The following is a 21,954-nucleotide window of genomic DNA, read 5'->3' on the forward strand; positions in this document are numbered from 1 at the left end:
CCCGCTCTCGGCCTGGAGGCCCCGCCCCCTCCCTTCGCTCCTCCCTTGCTCGGTCCTCGGCCCCGCCCCTCCCTCCCGGTCCCTCCCTCCCGGTCCCTCCCTCCCGGTCCCTCCTTCCCAGTCCCTCCTTCCCAGAACCCCGTCCCTTCTATTCTCCCTCCTCCCGACACCTACTCCTTCCGACTCCCTCCCGGCGCCGCTAAGTTTCTTCGCCTGCGACCGCGCAGAGCCCGGGCCGGGCCGGAGCGGCGCCCCCGCTGCCCTGTCCCCGCGCGCAGACACCGGCCCCCCACCGAGACATGCTGTGTGGCCGCTGGAGGAGCAGCCGGCGCCGGGAGCCCCCGGTGCCGGCCCAGGTCGCAGCGTCCGTCGCGCTCCCGCCCCCGCCGGCTCCCCAGGACGGCAGCGCCAAGAGGCCCGGGCTTCGAGCGCTGAAGAAGATGGGTCAGTGACCGCAGGGGTCGGTTCGGGTGGGCGCGCACTGTCTTCCCACCGCGCAGCCTGGGAGGGCCGGGGTGTTCCGGCCAGCCGTTAGGGGGCTTCCCAGGCTGCAGGGGGTCGTGGATAGTATGGCGAGGTGTGCAATGCCCGAATCATTCCATCTGGGGGGTCGCATCCGCGGCCACCCGTGGTCCCCAGGCCCAAGCTTGGTGCCCGGTGTGGCCTTTGTTTCCCACCAGGAGGCGGCCGCGGGGCGTGCTGGAGTGAGAGTCTGGGCGAGGGGTGCGGATCGGGGGTCCCTAAGGGCCGGAGAGTGGAGAGGAAGACAGGCTTGGGGCGTCCACCTTTCCAACGCCCCGCGCCCTCTGCCCACGAGGGTCTGCGAGGGTCCCCGGGCATCCCGGGTCCTCGGCCGTTCTTAGAAGGGCCTAAGAGCCGTGGAAGAAAGAGATTGACCTCTCCAGCCAGCCCTCCAACCCGGCCGCCCACAGAGGGGTCGCAGCAGCAACCCAGCACTGCCAGGCCTGTTCTAACTGGGGGGAGGGCTGCAGCAGGAAGCCGGAGTTCCCATCTCAGGTTTGGGGAGAGCCCCTGGGGAAAGGGCTACTGTAACTGTGATTATTAAGCATCTTCCAGAGACAGGCAGCACTGGGCAGTTAAGTCCTCGGTGCCATCCAGTCTTCACCTTCCTGACAGGTAGATGGTACAACCCCTGGGTCTCAGTCGAGGACACCGACTCAGAGAAGTTGAGGAATTTGTGTATAACCACACAGCCAGTAAGAGGCAAAGGCCGGCCCGCTGTGTAATTCCACACTGCGCCTGGTCCCTCCCGAGTCAGGGAAAGTGGGGCCAACTAGGTGGTCAGGTGGCTTGAAAGACGGGGGCACAGGTGTGAGTACGTTGTGAAATGTGAAGTGCAGTGAAATTGGTGTATCAGGACTGCTGTTTGCAGAATAGTTAATGATGGAGAGACGGTGGGTGGAGCTGAAGGAACAGAAGGGTAGGGCTGCCCAGGAGACCGGTGTGAATCTCGGAGCAGAATTCAGAGGTCCCAGTCACCAATCCTGCCTTCTTTTTGCTACTGCTTTCTACCACCCTTTTCTTACGGCTACTTCCTGTCACTCATTCGATCTGAGTTTATTGAGCCCTGTGTTCTAACAACTTGACTGGCATTCTCCTCATGAAGACATCAGTCATGCATGCATTCAACAAACACTCGTTGAGTGCCTCTGGTATGCTCTGCCCTGGGGATTCAGTGACAAGTAGGACAGACACAGTCCTGGCTCTTAGAGAACTGAGTATCAGGAAGGAGGTCAGACAATGAAGCAAAGAAAGGAGACTAGGAAGGGAGGGGCGAGTGAGATGCTGGGAAGCAGCGGGGGCTCTGGCTGCACCCAAGAGCCAGACTGGAGTGAGGCAAAAGGGGAGAGGCAGGTAGGGCCAGATCTCAAGGCCCCTCCTTTCAGGGTTAGGGGCTTTCTCTGGAGGGCAGGAGTTGTGCCCAGCAGGGCCAGGTTGGGTGTGAGACAGGGAGACCCGTAGGAGGGAGGCTGAGGGGTGAGCTGGGCAGACAGATGCCAGAACCACCTAGGATTTAGACCGGGCTGGACTCTGCAGCCGGCAGGACTGGACAGGTGTCTCCAGTGGGTGTCCTTTGTTCTCTGGGCCAAGGAGCAGCAGTGGCTTGGGGAGAGGAGGAAAGCCATGGGGAGTTGAAGTGCCACTAAAGAGCCACAGTAGTCCTGAGATGACCCCCATGGCCACTGAAGAAAGCCAGAGGAGCCACCACTCACAGAGGCTCTGGCTGCCAGGGCCTGCACACCAGTCTGCCTCTTCATTCCACGCTCGCTTACTCAGCCCCATCAGGGTGCCAGGCTCCAGGCCAGGGGGCGGGGGCTTCCGGGATGAATAACAGCACCCTGCCCTCAGGGGGCACACAGTTCAGTGGCAGGAGTCTTGTGTAAACAAATAATTACAGCCCAGCCCAGGCCACATAAGATGGCACGGGACTCCGTCACAGTGACACTGTCAAACTGTGTGGGTGTCAGAATGTCACCTGGCACCCTCCCTCCTCTCCATTGCCGTGTCCTGCTGCGTGACTGCTCAGAGAGGAATGTCCAGTGTGTGGGAATTCCCCTTCCCCAGGCCTCACTGAGTCTCAGGACAGGGCGGAGAGGAAGCCCAGGTGTCTCGGGACCCAGGCCCTCAGTCCGTCCACACCCAGGCCTCTACTCACCTCCACGGTAGTCCTGAGATGACCCCCATGGCCACAGCCACACCCTTTAGGCTAACAGAACATACTTTATTTCAGGTCAGGTCGCGAGAGATGCTTGGGCAGGGAGTGGCTCAGAGGTCAGAGGCTCAGGGGGCCCTGAAAAACAAAGGGCCTTTAGGACCACACTGGGAGAACCCGGGGGAGGGGGAGGAGGGAGGAAGAGCCACCTATGATGAGTGGGAGTCATTTGTGGAGCCCAGGCAAGTCCCTCTTCTGTCCCTGCCCCAGGATGGCTGCCTCCTTGGCCTGCCCCCTCGCCCCCCGCCCCCTGGGAAGCAAGGGAATAGTCGAAGAGGGAGGAGGGGACCCCGGGGAGCACCTGTGGTAGGCCAGGCGCTGAGGCCGCATCAACCCAGCCCTGGGGGGAAGGACGCTGCTGCTGTCCTCACCTCACAGAGGAGAAATTCGAGGTGAAGGGGTGCAGTCGCCGGCTCCAGTTCCAGGCCACACAGCCTCTGCCTGCCTGCCTGCCTGCTACCAAAGCCTACTGCCAGAATGAAGGGGTACGGATCTGCACCTTTGGAACACTGTGCCAGAGGCATCGTGCATATTAGTTCATTTAACACGCACTGTCATATGCAGGAGGCAACAGGGTGAGGAGACTGGCGTTCGGAGAGGTTCTGAGCTGGGAAGAGCCTGGGAGAGGACGTGGACCCAGGCAGTCTGGCCCAGGGTCCAGACCCCAAAGGTGATGAATGAATGAGCGCTTTCTCCTGGGGAGGGCCCTGCCAGCTCCCAGGGGTGCCCTCAGAGGCTTGCCAAATGAAATACAGGGTGCCCGGTTAAATGTGAATTGCAAATAAATGAGTGATTTGGGACATGACTCATGGCTTATCTGAAATTCCTGTTTAGCTGGGCACTCCAACTTTTATCTGACAACCTGGTCTCCCAGAACCCCTTTCTGACTGCACGCTCCTCCCGCTCCACCCTGTCCCTGGTCCGCCCAGCGAGCAGAGCCCTGAGTAGGCAGGATCCTGCTCCCCGCCCTCTGGGCCTGCACGCACCGCCAGGTGCCACAGGGCAGGAGGGCTCTGCTGATGGGCTGCCCAGGATGTCTGCTTTGGGGTGAGTGGGGCTGTCCGGGCTGGCAGGTGGGGGTCTACAGAGTGGCCCCCAGTGCTGGCTGGTGCCTGGCCCGGGGGGCGGGCGGGGCGTCCCTCCTGGCTGAGCAGGAGCTTTCCAGGCAGGACTGGGGGGCTGACTCTGCCATGCCTTGTGATCCCCTCCCCCGAACCGTGGCCTCTTCTCCTTCTTCAGCTCTGGCGGGTCCCTCCCAAAACCTTGGCCCCCAAACCAGCTTCGTGCCTGCTCCAGGCCTGCCAGGAAGGTGCTGCCACCTCCCCCTCGCTGTGTCTGGCCCAGGCAGGGGAAGCGCCGCCCACCTTTCCTGACGGTCTCGATTCTCCACGGAATGTTGTGGACTCTGGCACTGAGCTCTGCTGGGCTCCAGCCCTGGGTGTGGCAGCAAGTGGGGGCTAGGGGGACACACTTGGTCCCTTCGGTGCTGGGGCTTCCTGCTGGCTAGAGGATTTGGGTGGGAAGGTGTCTGGGTCCCTTTGCCCTTGTGCGTCCCCTCCTAGAGCCTCATGGCCCCAGCCACCCGGAAAAGCTGTTCCTTCTCCCCTTCCCCCATTGGCATGAGCTGTCAGCTGTCACTGTTCCCTGCGTGTCTCACATTCCTGCTGGAGCCCCACGTGCCCTTCCTGAGAGCACTGGCACACACATCGTCTGTTTTCCTTCCCAGGCCGACCCACCTTTCTCCTGCCCACCACCCCCCCTGTATGCACACACCACCCTGCACACACTCTCACCGGAGACCTACCACTCCTCTCCCACCCTGCTCTCTGCACCCCGCCCCTGTCTATACTGGGAAGGAAAGGGGCCGCTGGAGGCCGCGGGACCGAGGAGGGCAGACACAGTGGAACACCTGGGCCCTCGTCCCTCCCGGGGCACGGCCGGACTTTCTTCTTTATCCTCATTTATCCAGTGCCTGCTGTGGGCCAGGTCCCGAGTGGGGTGTTTATGTGCTTTGGCTCATTGGAGCCACTCGAGCCTCTGGGGTTAGGCCTCCCCAACTCTCGCACATTCCGGCTCCACCTCTGCCCTCCCCGCACCCCTGGGCAGGCCAGCCACGCAGTGCCTCTGACTTCTCTATCGAGAATTCTCACACCGTGCGTTCACCCACTAGAGTGTACAGTGGTTTCTGACATACGACATAATGGTCTTTAAAAATTGTGTTAAAATGTGTATATAATCTAAAATTGGCCATTTGAACCATTTTTAAGTGGCTTTTCCGGTGGCATTATTTACAATTCACGGTGTTGGGATATCTGTTCTGTAAACTTCTCTCTCGCCCTAAACAGAAACAGTAATCATTAAGCAGTAATTCCCTATTCCTTCTGTCTCTCAGGCCCTGGTCCTCCAATCTACTTTCTGTCTCGGATTTTTTTTTTTTTAATTGAAGTATAAGTGACATACAATCTGTCTGTATGAATCTGACCATATTAGGTGCCTCATGTAAATGGAATCATACAATGTTTGCCATTTTGGGTCTGGCTTATTTCCCTTAGCATGATGTTTTATTTTATTTTATTTTATGTTTTTATGTATTGATTTTAGAGAGAAGGGAAAGGCAGAGAGAGGGGCGGGTAGAGAGAGGGAGATGTCGATGTGTTGTTCCACTTACTTGTGCGTTCACTTGTCGATTCTTGTATGTGCCCTGACCAGGGATTGAACCTGTTGCCTTGGCGTGTCGGGACGATGCTCTGACTCAGTGTGCTACCTAGCCAGGGCCAGCAGAGTGTTTTCGAGGTTCATCTACGTTGTAGCATAGATCACATTTCGCTCCTTTTATGTTTGAATAATATTCCGCTGTATGGACAATACCCCATTTTGCTTGTCTGTTCATCAGTGGACACCTGGGTTCTTGCCACATTCTGGCCATTGTCTGTCCTCATTGTTCCTACTATTATTTCATGATTATCCCCCACCTACTCAGTCCAGGTAGCCGTGGTGCTGCCAGCCCAGTGTCAAGGCAGAGATGTAGGGATAGAGAGCCCCCAGAAATCACAGGAGGCAGGCAGCTTGTGCACCTGCTCGGAGCAGGTAGGAATGAGGTGGAGACATATGTGGGTTCGGGCTTGGCAGGAGCTGTGAATGTTTACAGAGAGCCAGGCCCTTCCCGGCATCTCTGCCCAGACCTGGTGCACCCGCTCACCTCTCTTGGTCCTGCCCCTTTTGTCTGCCACCCTACACCCTTCACTACCGCAACAGTTCAGAAGCTTGTAGCTCAAGTGATGGGGAAATAGACTCAGCACCAGGCCCAACCTGGCCCTCCACCCTCATTCTGTTTGGCTTTTCCACTGGGGGATAGTGTGACCAAAGAGGCAGTGTGACCCGGAGGCCACTGTCTGTTGGGTGGACAGACTGCAGATTCATGGGGCAGCTGGGGCTGAGGCCTGAAGCAGGGACCTCCTCAACGTGGGAGCCTGTCCCAGCAGGGGACTGGTCAAGAGTTCAGGCTGCCTATCTCCATGTCCCATTTCCAGAAAGCTCTGGACAAAGCAGGCCCTCAGTCTCCGTTTCTGGCCTTAGTCTCTCACTACCCGCCCCTCCTTTCCAACCTGCCCTCCAGCTATGGGCTTGGCATTGGAGGGCTGGCCGGGTCAGAGGAGGGGCTGCAGCTGCAGAGTTTGGTCCTCATGGAGATGAAGTGCCTTGGGCTCAGGTGTGGTGGCCCTGCAGGTTTCCCTGACTGTCCTGCCCCCACCCCACTCTTTCTCAGGAGGAGAGAATTCAGAGGCTGCCCAGATGTGGGGGTGGAGGTCTGAGGGCCAGGTGAGCCTCTTGGCCTGGTGGGTGCTACATTCCATCAGCCCTTCCCGGCTAGGGGGCACTGAGTGGGCACTGACGCATCTAGAAGGCCACAGTCTGAATCCTGAGAAACCCCCTTGGAGCCACTGGGGCCACAGGCTGGCCTCAAGGGGGACCTCAGCCTCCTGAGGATGGCAGACTTCTGCCCCCGACACCCTGATTGCGCTCGGAGTCACAGGGTGGGTTTTTAAACACACAGCTCAGGCCCCAGCCTGCACCCGCTCGATGGGAAGCTCCGGCCCAGGGGTTCCGCAGCCTCCCACGGGTGATTGTGAGGCGCAGCCAGGGCTGAGAACCCAGACCCAGAAGGCCTCTGTTCTGAACCCGGTCAGAAGGGGCAGGGCTGGGGGCAGGTGCACACAGTACCCACAGCAGCTGTCTGTCCTTCTGCCTCCCCTTTCTGAAAACATCGGCTGCTGGCCTGGTTCTCAGACATGCACTAGGGTGAGGGTGTAGGTCTCATCCCTGCCCTTGAGTTTATTCAGGTTCCCGGAAATTACAGTTCTGGCGGGATGTTTGTTTGTTTTAATTAGAGTAAAGCGTGCTGTTAAGACTTCCTGGAGGAGGTCATATCTGTACTGGACCTGGAGGAGCAGAAGGGAGAAGGGTCCTGGGAAGGCAGAGAGAGGGAGAGGGAGAGAGAGAGGAAAGCCAAGGGATTCAGACCTGATTCCTTTGGGCAGCGTCCATAGCCGGTCACGCAGGGGCCTTGGGGCATAGAGCCTATGCCAAACCCAGTGTGGGGGAGCTCGTTGAAATAAAGGGAGGAAGAGAAGCCACCTTCCCATTTCCTTTGGCCCACACAGTGGTGTTTTGGGCTTTTTGGTGCTTCAGTTGGATTCAGTTGCCAACATTGAAAAATCTGGAGACCTCACTACAAATCCAGGTTTTGGTTCTCTGAAAATTCTGGGCCCTCGTCCACCTCTGGCTGCCCACCTCCTCCCAAAGGGCGTGGGCTCCGCAATTTTTGCCAGGCTTCCACAATTGTTCCCAGGCCCCCGCGGAGGCAGACCCAAGCAGGGTGGGCTCCGCAGGGTGGGCAGCATCCTGAGTTTTGTGTTTTGCAGCAGGCCCATCTGTGGTCTCTGGTGAACCAATGGAGAACAAGAGGCTTAGAATAGCCCTGGCTCGTGTAGCTCAGTGGATTGAGCACGGGCCTGTGAACCAAAGGATCGCGGTTTGATTCCCAGTCAGGGCACATGCCTGGGTTGCAGGCCAGGTCCCCAGTAGGGGGCGCACGAGAGGCAACTATACATTGATGTTTCTTTCCCTCTCCCCTTACCCTTTAAAGATAAATAAATAAACTCTTTTTTTAAAAATCCATTCCTTCCCTGGCTGGTGTAGCTCAGTGTATTGAGCACGGGCCTGTGAACCACATGATCACAGTTCAGTTCCTAGTCAGGGCACATGCCTGGGTTGCGGGCCAGTTCCCAGCAGGCAATGCAGGAGACGCAACCATACATTGATATTTCTCTCCCTCTCCTCCCCTCTAAAGATAAATAAATAAAATCTTAAAAAACAAAACAAAAAACCAGAATGTCACCTCCCACCTGTTAGGGGGAGAGAAACAATAAGTGTCGGCAGGAACACAGGGAACAGGGAAACTTGTTGTTGGTGGGACCGGAAACTGGTGCGGCCCCTGGTGTGGAAAACAGTAGGGAGTTCCCTGGAAGACATTCAAAATGGACCTGTCCTGTGATCCTGCATCCGTGTTTCTGGGTATTTATCCAAAAGAAATGAAAACCCTGACTCAGAAAGATATATGCACCCCCATATTAGCAGCAGCATTATTTACAGTAGCCAAGGTGTGGAAGCAAACTAAGTGTCCGTGGAGAGAGGAGTGGATGAAGAAGATGGGGCGTGTATGTGTAGTGTACTATCTCAGCCATAAAAAGAATGGAACCTTGCCACCCCCCCACCGGGGCTGGGCCTGGAGGGCATTGTGCCGAGTGAGCTGCTGCGGACAGAGAAGGACAGATGCCCATATGGTCTCTCTTCCATGCGGAATCTAAAAATAAATAACAAATCAATAAATAACCACGCTCAGCATATAAAGACTGGTGGTTGCCAGAGGTGGGGGCTGATGGTTGGGGTGGGGGATGGGAGAAATGGGTGCACTTCTCTTTTAATTAAAATAAATTTAAGCCCTGGCTGGTGTAGCTCAGTGGATTGAGCACAGGCCTGCGAACCACACTATCGCAGTTCGATTCCCAGTCAGGGCACATGCCTGGGTTGCAGGCCAGTTCCCAGCAGGGGACTCATGAGAGGCAACCATACATTGATATTTCTCTCCTCTCCTTCCCTTCCTCTCTAAAGATAAATAAATAAAATCTTAAATAAAATAAAATAAATTTAATATAAAGTAAACAGCTAATTAAATGCTGCTCTTTCCTGCCTGTCCTGCCCGGGTGCGGGGGAGGGAGGGGAGAAGGGGGAACAGAAGGACCAGAGGGGTAAGGTTCCACCTCATGGCCGGGGGCGAATGTTCTGGAGCCAGACCTCCCGGGCCTGCGGCCTGCTCCCATCACTTCTGTGCCTTAGCATTCCTGCAAGAGACCGAAGCTTCTCTGTGAGTGTTAACACACATGCAGGGCCTGGGGCGTGGGCAGGAGGTGTGTTGTAAACACTCTGCCTTGTTAGGGGAGGCGGACACTGACCAGAGAGCACGTATGGGCAGAGGGGTTGCAACAGCAGCTGGGCAAATGCCAGCTGTCACAGGAGACTGTGTTTTCCGCTGGGCCCCTGGGGCACCTGGGATCCTGGAGCTGGAGTGGCCTCTGCAGTCCCTTCTCCTTGGGAAAGCAGAGGCAAGGAGCTTGGGTTGCAGCAAGAGAGATTTAGGTTAGATAATGGGATGCCTTTCTTGATAGTGGTCAGGGTTTCATATCCTGTGAAAAGAACACAGATTCTGGGCCTGAAGGCTGGAAGCCGTCATGGAGGAGGGCAGCAGAAAGGGTGGCTGTGAGGCCTGAGGCCCATGTCCTGCCAGAGGGGTGGTTCTGCTTTTCGGGCCTCCTGAGACTGCTGCTGCGAGGGAGGGCCGGTGACTGGCACACCTCCCAGGGGAACCTGGGTGGGGCACACGAAGCCTCGGGTCAAACCTGGTATCGAGGGCACGTTCCACTAAGGAGAGAGAGTCCTGTGTGGGTCTGAAGAGGCTGAGGGAGGGAGGCCACAGCTCCCACTGCGGGAAGCGTGGCAGGAGGTCCGGGCAGGGCGGGGCGCTAACGCACCTGGCCTCCGGCCCCACAGGTCTGACAGAGGATGAGGACGTGCACGCCATGCTCCGGGGCTCCCGGCTCTGCAAGATCCGCTCTCGGAGGTGGCAGAAGGAGCGGCTGTACCGGCTGCAGGAGGACGGCCTGAGTGTGTGGTTCCAGCGGCGCATCCCGCGTGCGCGGTCGCAGCACATCTGTGAGTTGGGTGGGGCGGGCGGGCACCGGCTGCGCCAGGGACAGTGCTCGGGCTGGGGCAGTGCCCTGCCAGGCCGCCGCCTGACCCGGCCGCGCGTGGCCGCCCCTCCCCGCAGTCTTCGTGCAGCACATCGAGGCCGTCCGCGAGGGGCACCAGTCCGAGGGCCTGAGGCGCTTCGGGGGAGCCTTCGCACCCGAGCGCTGCCTCACCATCGCCTTCAAGGGCCGCCGCAAGAACCTGGACCTGGTGGCGCCCACGGCCGAGGAGGCGCAGCGCTGGGTGCGCGGCTTGGCTAAGCTGCGCACACGCCTGGACGCCATGAGCCAGCGCGAGCGCCTGGATCAATATCCTGCCCTGCAGAGTGGGGGGTGGGGCCAGCCGGTCCCTGGAGGACCCCAGTCCAGGGGAGGTATGCCCTGTCTTTTGGAGGCCCACAGCCTGAGCCAGAATCCCTAGCCCCTTGTCTTCAAAATAAGGGTGGTGACTCACCTCCCAACCCTGAGGAGCCCCAGTCCCATGGACAGCTTGCTGCTGTACCCAGGCAGCCCATAGGCCCTGCACTGGGAACCCCCAAAGCCAGGTAGGTGGTGGAGACATGCCTGTCAGCTGTTGCTGGTTATTTCCTGAGCACCCACACCTGGATCCACTCCTACCTGCACCGGGCGGACTCCAATCAGGACAGCAAGATGAGCTTCAAGGAGATCAAGAGCCTGCTCAGGATGCTCAACGTGGACATGAATGACATGTATGCCTACCGCCTCTTCAAGGTGGGCCCTGCCACCACTGTGACCTCTGACCTCTGCTCTATGTGTGGGGGTGCCCACCCTCTGAGCCATTAGCCTTCCTCTCCACCCCACTTTTGTGGAGAGTGAGAAGACCTTTCCCAGCATAAAAGCCACAGCTGGGCCCTGGCTGGTGTAACTCAATGGATTGAGCACGGGCCTGTGAACCACACTATCTCAGTTCAATTCCCAGTCAGGGCACATGCCTGGGTTGCAGGCCAGTTCCCAGCAGGGGACTCACGAGAGGCAACCATACATTGATATTTCTCTCCTCTCCTTCCCTTCCCCTCTAAAGATAAATAAATAAATAAATAAAGCCACAGCTGGGCCCACCTCTTTACCCTTTGACCCTGTCCTGAGCAGTGCTGGCCGCGTCTCTCCTCCCTCTCAGGTGGGCCCCAGGGGTGGGGAGGACCTTGGGCCTCCCTGTCCCTCCCGAGTGAGCAGCGAAGCTGTAGTTTTCCGTTCTCTCAGTCCACAGGACAGCCTTTGCACAGGTGGCCATGTGTAACTTGCACATGGGAGCAAAGGGAGGAGCTGGCTCCCAGGCACACATGTGCACCCCTGCACCGTGGCCCCTGTGGCACCTCCACACCTCTCTGGCCTCACAGACGGGGCACACGGCTCGGGGCCTGCATCCCTGGCCCAGTCAAAGCACACGGCAGCCCCCTGTGTGCATGTTGACTGTGTGACCAGCCTGGGACACCTGTACCCCCGGTCCAGCAGCTCCACGGGGACCCGCCCTGGCCCTGGGGCTGCTCGTTGACCCTGGGTATGAACGTGGGGTGCGAGGGTGGTAATGTGCACACATCAGGGGAGGACTGTGGCATGGGGCTCAGGCTGGCCCCCAGGTCACCGGTTTTTCTTCCACACCTGGATTCTCGGGTGAGGTCGTGGGATGGAGGGATGGGCACTGAACTCGAGGGCCGCCCTTAGCATCCCGGCCCTGCGGGTCACCAGCCGTGTGTGCTGGAGCAATACTGGAGCCTTGCTAGCCTTCAGTGTGCCCACCTGAGAGGCGCGCCAGTGCAGGCCAGCTTTCCCAGGGTGTCCCCTCCTCTGAGTCTGTCCCTCCATTTTCCAGGAGTGTGACCGCTCCAACAACGAACGGCTGGAGGGGACGGAGATTGAGGAGTTCCTGCTGCGGCTGCTGAAGCGCCCTGAGCTGGAGGAGATCTTCCACCGGTACTCGGGCGAGGACCGCGTGCTGAGTGCCCCAGAGCTGCTGGAGTTCCTGGAGGACCAGGGCGAAGCTGGCGCCACGCTGGCCCACGCCCTGCAGCTCATCCAGACCCATGAGCTCAATGAGACAGGTGGGTGTCCGACAGACGGGCTGTGGGCTGCACAGTCTGGGCCCAGCCCAGTGGGCTCCGCTGTCCCTGGCTGTGGGTGCCATCTCGGGAAGTTGTCCTGCCTCTTCCAGACCCCGCTGCCACATCTGTAAAGTGACATATTAATGTACCTGCCTCCCAGGGTTGAGCCAAAGATGGGACAGAGTCACTTTGTAGAGTCCAGCCGGGTAGACAGGAGCTCGTTATTACTGACTGCGGGGAACTTTGGGGGCATTTGGGGATGGGTGCAGGGGTCCCCTCTGGGGCCTGATGCTGTCTTCTGCCCATCCCTGCAGCCAAGCAGCATGAACTAATGACGCTGGATGGCTTCATGATGTACCTGTTGTCGCCCGAGGGGGCTGCCCTGGACCCAGCCCACACATGCATGTTCCAGGACATGAACCAGCCCCTCGCCCACTACTTCATCTCTTCCTCGCACAACACCTACTTGACCGACTCCCAGATTGGGGGGCTCAGCAGCACCGAGGCCTATGTCAGGTATCTAGTGGGGGGATGGTGGCCGTGAGCACTCCTGGGAGCCCGGCTGGGTGGGGAATGGGGCTCAGCTCCCACTGTGCGCTTCCTGGGGCCCACCTGGCTCAGCCTGTTCCCCTCCTCTGCGCCGTCCACACCCGCATGACACCTTGCCTGCCTGTCTGTCTGTCTGTCTGCAGGGCCTTTGCCCAGGGGTGCCGCTGCGTGGAACTGGACTGCTGGGAGGGGCCGGGGGGGGAGCCCATCATCTACCACGGGCACACGCTCACCTCCAAGATCCTCTTCCGGGATGTGGTCCAGGTTGTGCGCGACCACGCCTTCACGGTGAGCCCAGCCGCCCTCTGTCCTGAAAGAAACCTCTGCCCCGAGAGGCACTCACTCACCAGGTGCCGCCGGACAGCCGGCCAGTGGGGTAGAATAAAGCTGAGCGAGAGGCCTCCTTCTCCCACCCTCATATCCAGTAAGTGTTTTAAAGCCCGCAATTTCCAGAAGAAGACCTTGGGGTAGGGAAGGATGGTCCAGTCATTACTCCCAGAGAGGAAGCCGCAAGAGAAACTCAGCATGGCGTCTACACACACTGCTGTCTTGGTAGAACTGCACAAATCTTTTTTTTTTTTAATATAATTTATTTATTTATTTTCAGAGAGAGGGGAAGGGAAGGAGAGAGGGAGAGAAATATCAATGTGTGGTTGCCTCTCATGTGTCCCCCATTGGGATCTGGCCTGCAACCCAGGCATGTGCCCTGACTGGGAATCGAACCGTGATCCTTTGCTTCACAGGCCCGCGCTCAATCCACTGAGCTACACCAGCCAGGGCAGAACTGCACAAATCTTACTGCCAACAAATGAACTGGGGGGAAAGTGTGCCTCGTAGTGACAGGGTCAACGTCATGACCGTAGAAAGAGCATTTATAAGAGAAAACCATTCCTGCAGCCACCCTCAGCCTCCCAGACAGCCCACCCCTCCTCTGAGGCCTCATATCTGACCTCTGCCCCTCCACCGAGCACACCAACCACAGCCTGTGTCCCACCCCCCGCCGAGGACTCTCCAGAGCCCTGCCTTTGCCCACCTGTCCTGAAGGGGGCGGGGTTGGGATGGGAGGGGGAGAAGAATGAGTGACTCTGAGCTGCTGCTTCTCTCCACAACAGCTGTCCCCATACCCTGTCATCCTGTCCCTGGAGAACCACTGTGGGCCGGAGCAGCAGGCTGTCATGGCTCATCACCTCCGCACCATCCTGGGGGACATGCTGGTGACGCAGGCACTGGACTCCCAGAACCCTGAAGAGCTGCCATCCCCAGAGGTGACGCTCCCAGAGCCCCAACTTAGGGGGGAAGGGTCTGTCTGCAGTCCACCGGCCACCCCGCTCTTGCCCGCTCCCTGGGTCAGGCCCCTCCCCCCTCTCTGCCTTCACCTTCCCCTGCTCCTCTTTTCATCAGACATCTGCCACTTCAGGGCTTTAGTAGTTTCCTGCCCTCCAACTTGGACTAGACCAACTCCCCCCACACCTCTCGCCTGGCATTCAAGGTCTTGCGTGACCTGGCTCTGACCCCCATGCTCTGTCTGGCTGCCGCCCACAGAGTCCCTAGAGCTCAGCCAGTCCCGCCTCGAAGGCCCTGGTTGACTCCATCTCCACCTGGAGCTCCCTTCCAAGCCACCTGGCTTGCCAGGCACCACCTGCTTAGAATTCTAGCCACTTCCTATGGCCTTAGCCACCGCCCCAGCATCCTGGCCAGATGGGGTCCCGCCTCCTCTTACCAAACCCCTAAGCGTTTTGTCTGCTCCTCGGGCTATGTATCCTTGTCTAGTTTCTTGAGAAACCTCTCCTCCTGCTCCTAATTTCAAGTATGTAAAAAATGTTGATTCACCTTTCACGTGTATAATTTTTTATTACATAAAAACCATACATGTAAAAAAATTTCAAGCTATACCCAAGTGCACACAAGGGAAAATGGGTTTCCTTCCACTTGCGCTCACCCCCATCCAGGTTCACAGGAAGTAGCCACCCTGGGCAGTTTCTCGTGTTCTCCTCCTGAGTTTCCCATGCGTGTGAACCCTGGTCCGTAGCCCCTTCTCTTTCAGACGCTGCACAAGGCAGACCATGGGACCCCACGTTCTGCACTTCTTCATTCGTGTGAATCTTGTTTGAAGAGGGGGCCTTCCCTTTCCCAAGTTGTCTCCTTCGTTTTAAAGGTTGCTGTGGAACATGCTGGTGTTTGCCGGGACCCCATTAGCCGATCCCCTACTCACCGCCTCATCGATCGCTTCCCCTCTTTCTATTTTTCTATGATAAACCACTCATCTCTGTGTCTCTCTTCTGGTCTCTCACCCCCGCCAGCCCCTCCTCATACGGGGGTGGCTGAGTGACCGACCAGCTGGCTGACACTGGGGGTGGGGGGGGTGGCAGGAGGGCTTAATCCTCCCGTATCCGCCTCTGCAGCAGCTGAAGGGCCGGGTCCTGGTGAAGGGGAAGAAGCTGCCAGCTGCCAAGAGTGAGGACGGTCGGATTCTCTCCGACCGGGAAGAGGAGGAGGAGGAAGAAGAGGGGCTGGAGGCTGTGGAAGAGAAGCGAGGGGTGAGTAGGGTGGGCTGGACGGGGCCTGGTACTGCTGCAGAGCTTGGGGCAGGGGGCAGGGGGCAGGGGAGGGAAGGAAGGCCGGTGAGCGCCTGGGGCCAGAGGACCCCCGGCTGAGGCCCGTCTCCTAGGCCAAGCAGATCTCCCCGGAGCTGTCGGCCTTGGTGGTGTACTGCTGTGCCGTGCGCCCGTGGACCCTGGGCCCGGCCCCGGGGCCGCCCCAGCCCTGCCACATCAGCTCCCTCAGCGAGCGCAAGGCCAAGAAGCTCATCCGGGAGGCAGGTAGGAGCTGGGGGCTGTAGGCTGCTTGTGGCTAGGGATTCCTGATGATGGTCTGGGAAGGAAATTGAGGGGGCTTGGGGGCAATAAAGGGGTCAGGGGACCCCAGAGAGGGGACAGCAACAGGCCCGGCAGGCGTGGGAGACCACCCAGGAAGCAGGGAGTCTGCTGTCTGCCCTCCTCAGGCGCACAGCTTGGTGGTGGCACCAGCCACAGCTGGGTGATTACAATGCTGGGGTGCAGTTGGGCCATGATAGGGACGGGGGGAGGGCAGCAGAGGGGGGGTGAGATCAGGGGAAGATTCCTGGGCAAGTCATGGCTGGGAAGACACCCAGCAGGACTGGGAAGCAGCGGGGGGACTGGGTTGCACACAGGCCATGGGGCACAGCACACAGGGAGGGTCCAGGAAGCCGGAGGGCGCGTATGGGTGTGACGAGCGCCAGGGTGTCGGTCTGGAGCCAGGTGTTCCAGCGCTGAGTCAGGAGTGTGGGAAGTGGACCCTCCCCCTCCTGGACTTCAGCAACCTCCTCGTGAGGCACCCCCACCCCAGGTCAGAGGAGCGGGAGCAGGGCAAGCTGGGGATGGGAATTCGGCCTGTTCCCAGCTTGTCTGCCCTGGGGGAGGGGTTACAGGCCCTCCAGGTGAGGGACACCCCAGGAGCCTGTAATGATCGCACCTGGACTTCCCACCAGGGAAGAGCTTCATCAGGCACAACGCCCGCCAACTGACTCGCGTCTACCCCCTGGGGCTTCGGATGAACTCGGCCAACTACTGCCCCCAGGAGATGTGGAACTGGGGCTGTCAGCTGGGTGAGTGCGGCTGCAGGGCGGCTGCAGGCGGATGGGCTGGCGCTTTGAGGGGGGCCTTGGGGGTGCAGGGCTGGTCCCGGCAGTGATAGGGCCACGCAGCTTTCCAGGTGGAAAAAGTGTTTTTAAAAAAAAGTTTGCCCTGGCTGGTGTGGCTCAGAGGATTGAGCGCTGGCCTGCTAATCGAAGCGTCGCTGGTTCAATTCCCAGTCAGGGCAGGTGCCTGGGTTGTAGGCCAGGTCCCCAGTGGGGGGATCACATGAAAGGCAACCGAACATTGTTGTTTCTCCCTCCCTTCCCCTCTCTCTGAAAATAAATGAATAAAATCTTTTAAAATTTTTTGATTGATTTTAGAAAGAGAGGAAGGAAAAGAGAAATATCAATTTGTTGTCCCACTTATTCATTTANAGGGTGGCTGCAGGCGGATGGGCGGGCGCTTTGAGGGGGGCCTTGGGGGTGCAGGGCTGGTCCCGGCAGTGATAGGGCCACGCAGCTTTCCAGGTGGAAAAAGTGTTTTTTAAAAAAAGTTTGCCCTGGCTGGTGTGGCTCAGAGGATTGAGCGCTGGCCTGCTAATCGAAGTGTCGCTGGTTCAATTCCCAGTCAGGGCAGGTGCCTGGGTTGTAGGCCAGGTCCCCAGTGGGGGGGTCACATGAAAGGCAACCGAACATTGTTGTTTCTCCCTCCCTTCCCCTCTCTCTGAAAATAAATGAATAAAATCTTTTAAAATTTTTTGATTGATTTTAGAAAGAGAGGAAGGAAAAGAGAAATATCAATTTGTTGTCCCACTTATTCATTTATTGCTTGATTCTTGCACATGCCCTGATGGGAAATTGAACCCGCAACCTTGGTGTACTGGGACAATGCTCTAACCAACCAAGCTACCAGGCCAGGGTTAAGAGTGTTTCGTTGATAATAACAATTACTAAAGAATTGTGAGCAGGGCCCTGGTTGATGTGGCTCTTGCATTGAGCACCAGTCTGCAAACCCAAAGGTTGCCAGTTCGATTCCTGGTTGTGGCACGGGCCAGGCCCCCAGCTAGGGGTGTACAAGAGGCTGCGGGCAGCCAGTCATTATTTCTCTTCCTCTCTTCTTCCCTTCTCTTCTAAAAATAAGAAATAAATGTCTAAAAAATTGTGAGCAGGCTCTGTAGAAGTTGAAACTCCCCACACCCCATGTGCTCCCTTGGCACACACATACACACGGGCCTCGGCGACCCCAGGTAGTGCACCCCCAAGCGGGCTGGACGGGGTGGTTGGGCAGGGAGTGGGGTCCCCTTGCATAGGTATGGAAACCTCAGGCCTCGGCCCTGGGTGCTTCTCCAGGTGCCCCACTCAGCCCCACATTCCAGTCTCAAGTGATACCCCCTGGCTGAGCAGGCTAGACCCCCTGGCTGCCATGACCCAGCCCCCACACCACAGTGGGGGGGGGGCAGCACTCCCCAGACAGTAGGGCCTGGGGTCCTCATAAGACAGGGACTGAGTCCTCTGCCTGTGGTCCGTCTGGGGGAGGAGGCAGTGAGGCTCCTGAAATTGCGCAGTGAGAAGGCCACTAAGAGCTCCTGTCCTGACCCCACTGTATCCACAGTGGCCCTGAACTTCCAGACACCAGGCTACGAGATGGACCTCAACGCCGGGCGCTTCCTTGTCAACGGGCAGTGTGGCTACATCCTGAAACCCCAGTGCCTGCGGCAGCCTGACACAGACTTTGACCCGGAGAGCCCAGGACCCCCCAGAACTACCCTCACCGTGCAGGTTGGCAGCCTGGGCTGCGCCCTGCACTGGGCTCGGAGCTGGCTCTGGAGGCCCTCATTCTCGGGCACCAGCCTGAAGTAGAGGAAGGCAGTGGAGGCGGGAAGGAGGTCGGAGTCCTGGGTGGGTGCAGGTGCAGAGGGCAAACCAGAAAACAGCGGAGGCCAGGCTGAAGCCCCTCCCCATCCCCTGCAGGTGCTGACTGCACAGCAGCTGCCCAAGCTGAATGCAGAGAAGCCCAGCTCCATTGTGGACCCCCTGGTGCGCGTTGAGATCCATGGGGTGCCCATGGACTGTGCACGCAAAGAAACCACCTACGTGCTCAACAACGGTGAGTGGGCCTGCTGGCCGAGGGGTGCAGGTGGCGGAGGATGCAGGGCACCGCAGGACGGGGCCAGCTGGCTCTGACAGCCAAACCTGTCTGTGCCCCAGGCTTCAACCCCCACTGGGGGCAGACCCTGCAGTTCCAGTTGCGGGTCCCCGAGCTGGTGCTGGTGCGGTTTGTGGTAGAAGATTATGACACCACGTCCCCCAATGACTTTGTGGGCCAGTTCACACTGCCTCTCAACAGTCTGAAGCAAGGTTGGTGGGCATGAAGGAGGAACAGGCGTCCAGGTCTCAGGGCTTCCTTTCCTGTGCGCCAGCTGTTCCCAAGCTGGACGAGTTGGGACTCAGCCCCCAGGGGTGGGGAGTGGGCCGCAGGGTGGCAGGTGGCAGACCCGATGGCTGGCTCCTCTCCCCACAGGGTACCGTCACATCCACCTGCTTTCCAAGGACGGGGCGTCTCTGTCACCAGCCACACTCTTCGTCCACATCCGAATCCAGCACTCCTGAGGCCGGACTGACCCACCTTGGGGATCTGCAGACACTAGTCTGCATGCCGCCCACCGCAGAGGCCTTCTCCCAGGTGGTGGGAGGACCAGCCCACTTCGCCTGCTCGCCAGGCTCTGCCTCAGCCTCAGCCCCTCCTTAAGAGCGGGTGGTTGACCTTTGCCCGGCAGCCCTGATAAGGGCCCCAGCTCCTGGAGTCCTTGACCCACCCACATTGTGGCCCGTGAAGCGCCAGGCCTGCTGCCACCAGGAGCCAGAAAACCTGGGAGCAGGACGTAAGGGCCTTATCCCCTCTGCCCCCCACCCCGGGCACCAGCCACCCCCTAGTCCCCCCCACCCCCTCAGGTTTTCCTGGGCTCCTCCCTCCAGCTTTTGACCCTGAGCTCCTTCTCTTGTTGAAGCCAGATGAAGGGTGGAGGTTGGGAGCTCTGGGGACACCAAGAAGTAGGTTTTAGTTCTTGACATAGAAGAGCCCTGGAGAGGACAAGAGAACAAGACTATTTTAAAAATAAAGAAGGAAATTCCTTTACCACTGCCACCCCAAGCACCTTGAGGCCACAGCCAGGGACACGAGGCGACAGGGGCAGAGCCCCTTCCACAGAAGCCGGTGTGACTTTAAGACTACCAGTGGGTGCTGGAGACCCCACGGCTCGAAGTAGCCCCCAGCCCTCTTAAAGCTGCTGCCCGCATCACAGACTGTGAAGATGCCAATTACAAGCTGCCTGCACCAACCCTCGAAGGGGCCTTCAGTGGGGAGGCAGCTGGATGGCCTCCTGCCAGGACAGGGCTGTTGCAGCCCCATAGGGTGGGGGCAGGACGCTGAGGGGCCTCGGGCAGGTCCCCGACTTTCTGGGCTCGGTGGGGTAGACAGATCCCAGAAACCCAGGGCTCGCCTTCCACCAGCCAAGCAGCCTTTCAGACAAAGGCCTGGAGGCCATGGCTGCGCCCAGCTGCCTCCGAAGACGCTCGGAGAGGAAACCACCCAGACACCAGACGACAGAATCCAGAGAAAACAGGCAGAAAGGTGTTTTTCTAGGGCCACAGGGGAGCCCTGCCTCCCTGCCTGTCAGGCGACACACTGACCCTGCACGAGGACAGAGCTGGACAGCAGCTCCCGAACACAGGTCGTGTCTCCTCAGACTGCAGCTCCAGGCCCAGGTTCCCCAGAAGGGGGCTCAGAGGCACCAGCCGTGGGGTCTGGAAGGAGCACAGGGTCAGGGGACGAAGGAACAGTTCTGGAGGAGGCCCTGGCCGGCGTCGTCCTATAAACCAGAGCCGCAGGTTTCGATCCCGTCAGGTCTCCTATGAGGTAACAGATCAGTGTTTCTCACACTGATGCCCTCCCTCCCCTTGTCCCCGAGAAGCATGTCCTCAGGATAAAAAATTATATGTATTAAAACTATATTTTAAAATATTTTTAAAAGTTCCAGAGGATGACAACATGGAATGGGAAGTCCAAAGCAGTGCCTCGGGCCCTTCTGCAGAAGCTGGCTCAGCAGGTGGGCAGCAGCGGGGCTGGCTGACCTGCGGGGTTGAAAGCAGCCCTGGTGGCTCAACAGACCCACCAGACCCCTGATCGTGTGGGCGGGGACGGTGCCTGTCCTGGACCGAGGGGCTGACCTCCCAGCTGCGGAAGCCCGGCCTGGGACTGGCGCCTCCGCCAAGGTGCCCGGTGTGGGCACAGAGCCCGGCTGCTCCGTTCGTGGAGTGAAGCTGGGTCAGTACTGGCTCCTCGATGGTGGGTGCAGGTCTGGGAGAAGGGCCCAGTCTGCCCGGTTGGCCTCGCCGAGTGTCTTCAGGAGCACCCCGAGGTGTGGCCACGGGAAGAGCCTTTCCCACAGGGCACTCACTCTCCGGGAGAGGGGCCCTCTAGCCCCCAGGGCTCCGGCTGTGCCCCATCACCTGTGGTGCAGAGGAAAACCAGGAGGGCAGAAGGGGTTTATTCAGTTGCTTCCTTTATTAAAAACAAGTGAGATGTATCAAGCGGAACAAGGCAATTCCTCCCCCACCCTGGAAATGGATGCCCCGCCCACAGCCCAGAGAAAAGCCAAGACAGAAAGGTGAAGCTCCCCCTTCCCCGTTCCTGGACGCAGCACCTGCCTGCAGTCAATGTTTTTGAACTTAATTGAATGAAACTGGCCCACAAAGGCTCCCCAGGGACAGTCTCTTGGCAGGGCCGCTTTCCCTTGGCAGTGGGGCAGAACCCAAGTCCGGGGTCTCCTGTCGGGGCAGGTGGGCACTGGCCAGAGATACACCCCAGCCCCCTCCCCGATCAGACAGCCCCTCCCCCCCGCTTCTAGACTGCTGTACCCCAAAGCCATCTGGGCCATCCCTTGGTTTGGCTAAATGCTGGTCATCTCTGAGCAAAGAATGAAAGACCACCGGGTCACCCACCCTTGGGCCTCAGTGAGCTGGGGAGTGGAGGCGGGGAGGGGATAATGGCAATTAGAAGGGAGATGCAGGCAGGGTCCCAAGTGGCTAGGTGTGGGCCAGCCTTCAAACCCGAGGTTAGCATCTACAAAATTAGGCATGTGTCAGGAAACAAGCCCTATACAGCCCCCTGTCCAGAGCCCAGACCTCTTTCCTCCCCAGCTCTCTCCCTACAGAGACTGGAGGCCGTGGGAATTTGCCACGGGGTCAGGGGTCAAATGCAGTCAGTCCAAAGGCAGGAGATAAACATTCAGACACACGGAGCCCAAAAAGCTGGTGCCAGCACGGAGCACTGGTGGCCCAGAGTGAGGGCTGCGCCCAGGAGGCCGTCCAACAGTAGCTGCCCGGGGCAGGTCCCAGGGGAGGTGGCCCCAGGTCCTCCCCTTGTTTGGTCCTAGACAGCCACGGCTCCACCACCCTGCTCCAGTCAAGGCTCCTTGTGGGGAGGCCTTGAACCCAAACAATGGTTCTCTCTGAGCGTTCTGGCCTGAAGTCCTGGAAGGGGCTGAGTGAAGAACCCAAGAGCTGTTTGGACAAAAAGGAGGCTAACACAGCAACTGCCAAGCCGACTCCCAGAGACCTGGGTGATAATGCTGAGGGTGGGGCAGGATCCCCACCATGAACGAGAGAGAGTCCAAGGAGCAGGCCACGCAGTTTTGGAGAGAAACACCGAGG

The 21,954-nt window shown here is 58.8% G+C and overlaps 1 protein-coding gene across 2 annotated transcripts; it reads left to right on the plus strand.

The window, feature by feature from the left end:
• Positions 1 to 149: 149 nt before the first annotated feature.
• Positions 150 to 20,252, plus strand: PLCD3 (phospholipase C delta 3). 2 transcript variants are annotated; one of them, XM_037067273.1, is made up of 15 exons: positions 150 to 444; positions 9,842 to 10,003; positions 10,119 to 10,347; positions 10,641 to 10,770; positions 11,870 to 12,098; positions 12,413 to 12,614; positions 12,791 to 12,935; positions 13,760 to 13,912; positions 15,050 to 15,184; positions 15,316 to 15,466; positions 16,156 to 16,272; positions 17,855 to 18,021; positions 18,214 to 18,349; positions 18,451 to 18,600; positions 18,764 to 20,252. In XM_037067273.1, exons 1-15 carry the CDS (start codon positions 300 to 302, stop codon positions 18,850 to 18,852), a joined length of 2,340 nt encoding a protein of 779 aa, XP_036923168.1. In that variant the 5' UTR covers positions 150 to 299; the 3' UTR covers positions 18,853 to 20,252. The 2 variants fall into 2 exon arrangements, with proteins under 2 accessions (XP_036923168.1, XP_036923172.1); XM_037067277.1 differs by lacking the exon at positions 150 to 444 and adding an exon at positions 3,719 to 3,781.
• The last annotated feature ends 1,702 nt before the right edge of the window (positions 20,253 to 21,954 follow it).

This window comes from Sturnira hondurensis, unplaced genomic scaffold (assembly GCF_014824575.4).
Source record: "Sturnira hondurensis isolate 20B ecotype Veracruz unplaced genomic scaffold, ASM1482457v3 Scaffold0001221, whole genome shotgun sequence".
NCBI classification, from domain to species: Eukaryota; Metazoa; Chordata; class Mammalia; order Chiroptera; family Phyllostomidae; genus Sturnira; species Sturnira hondurensis.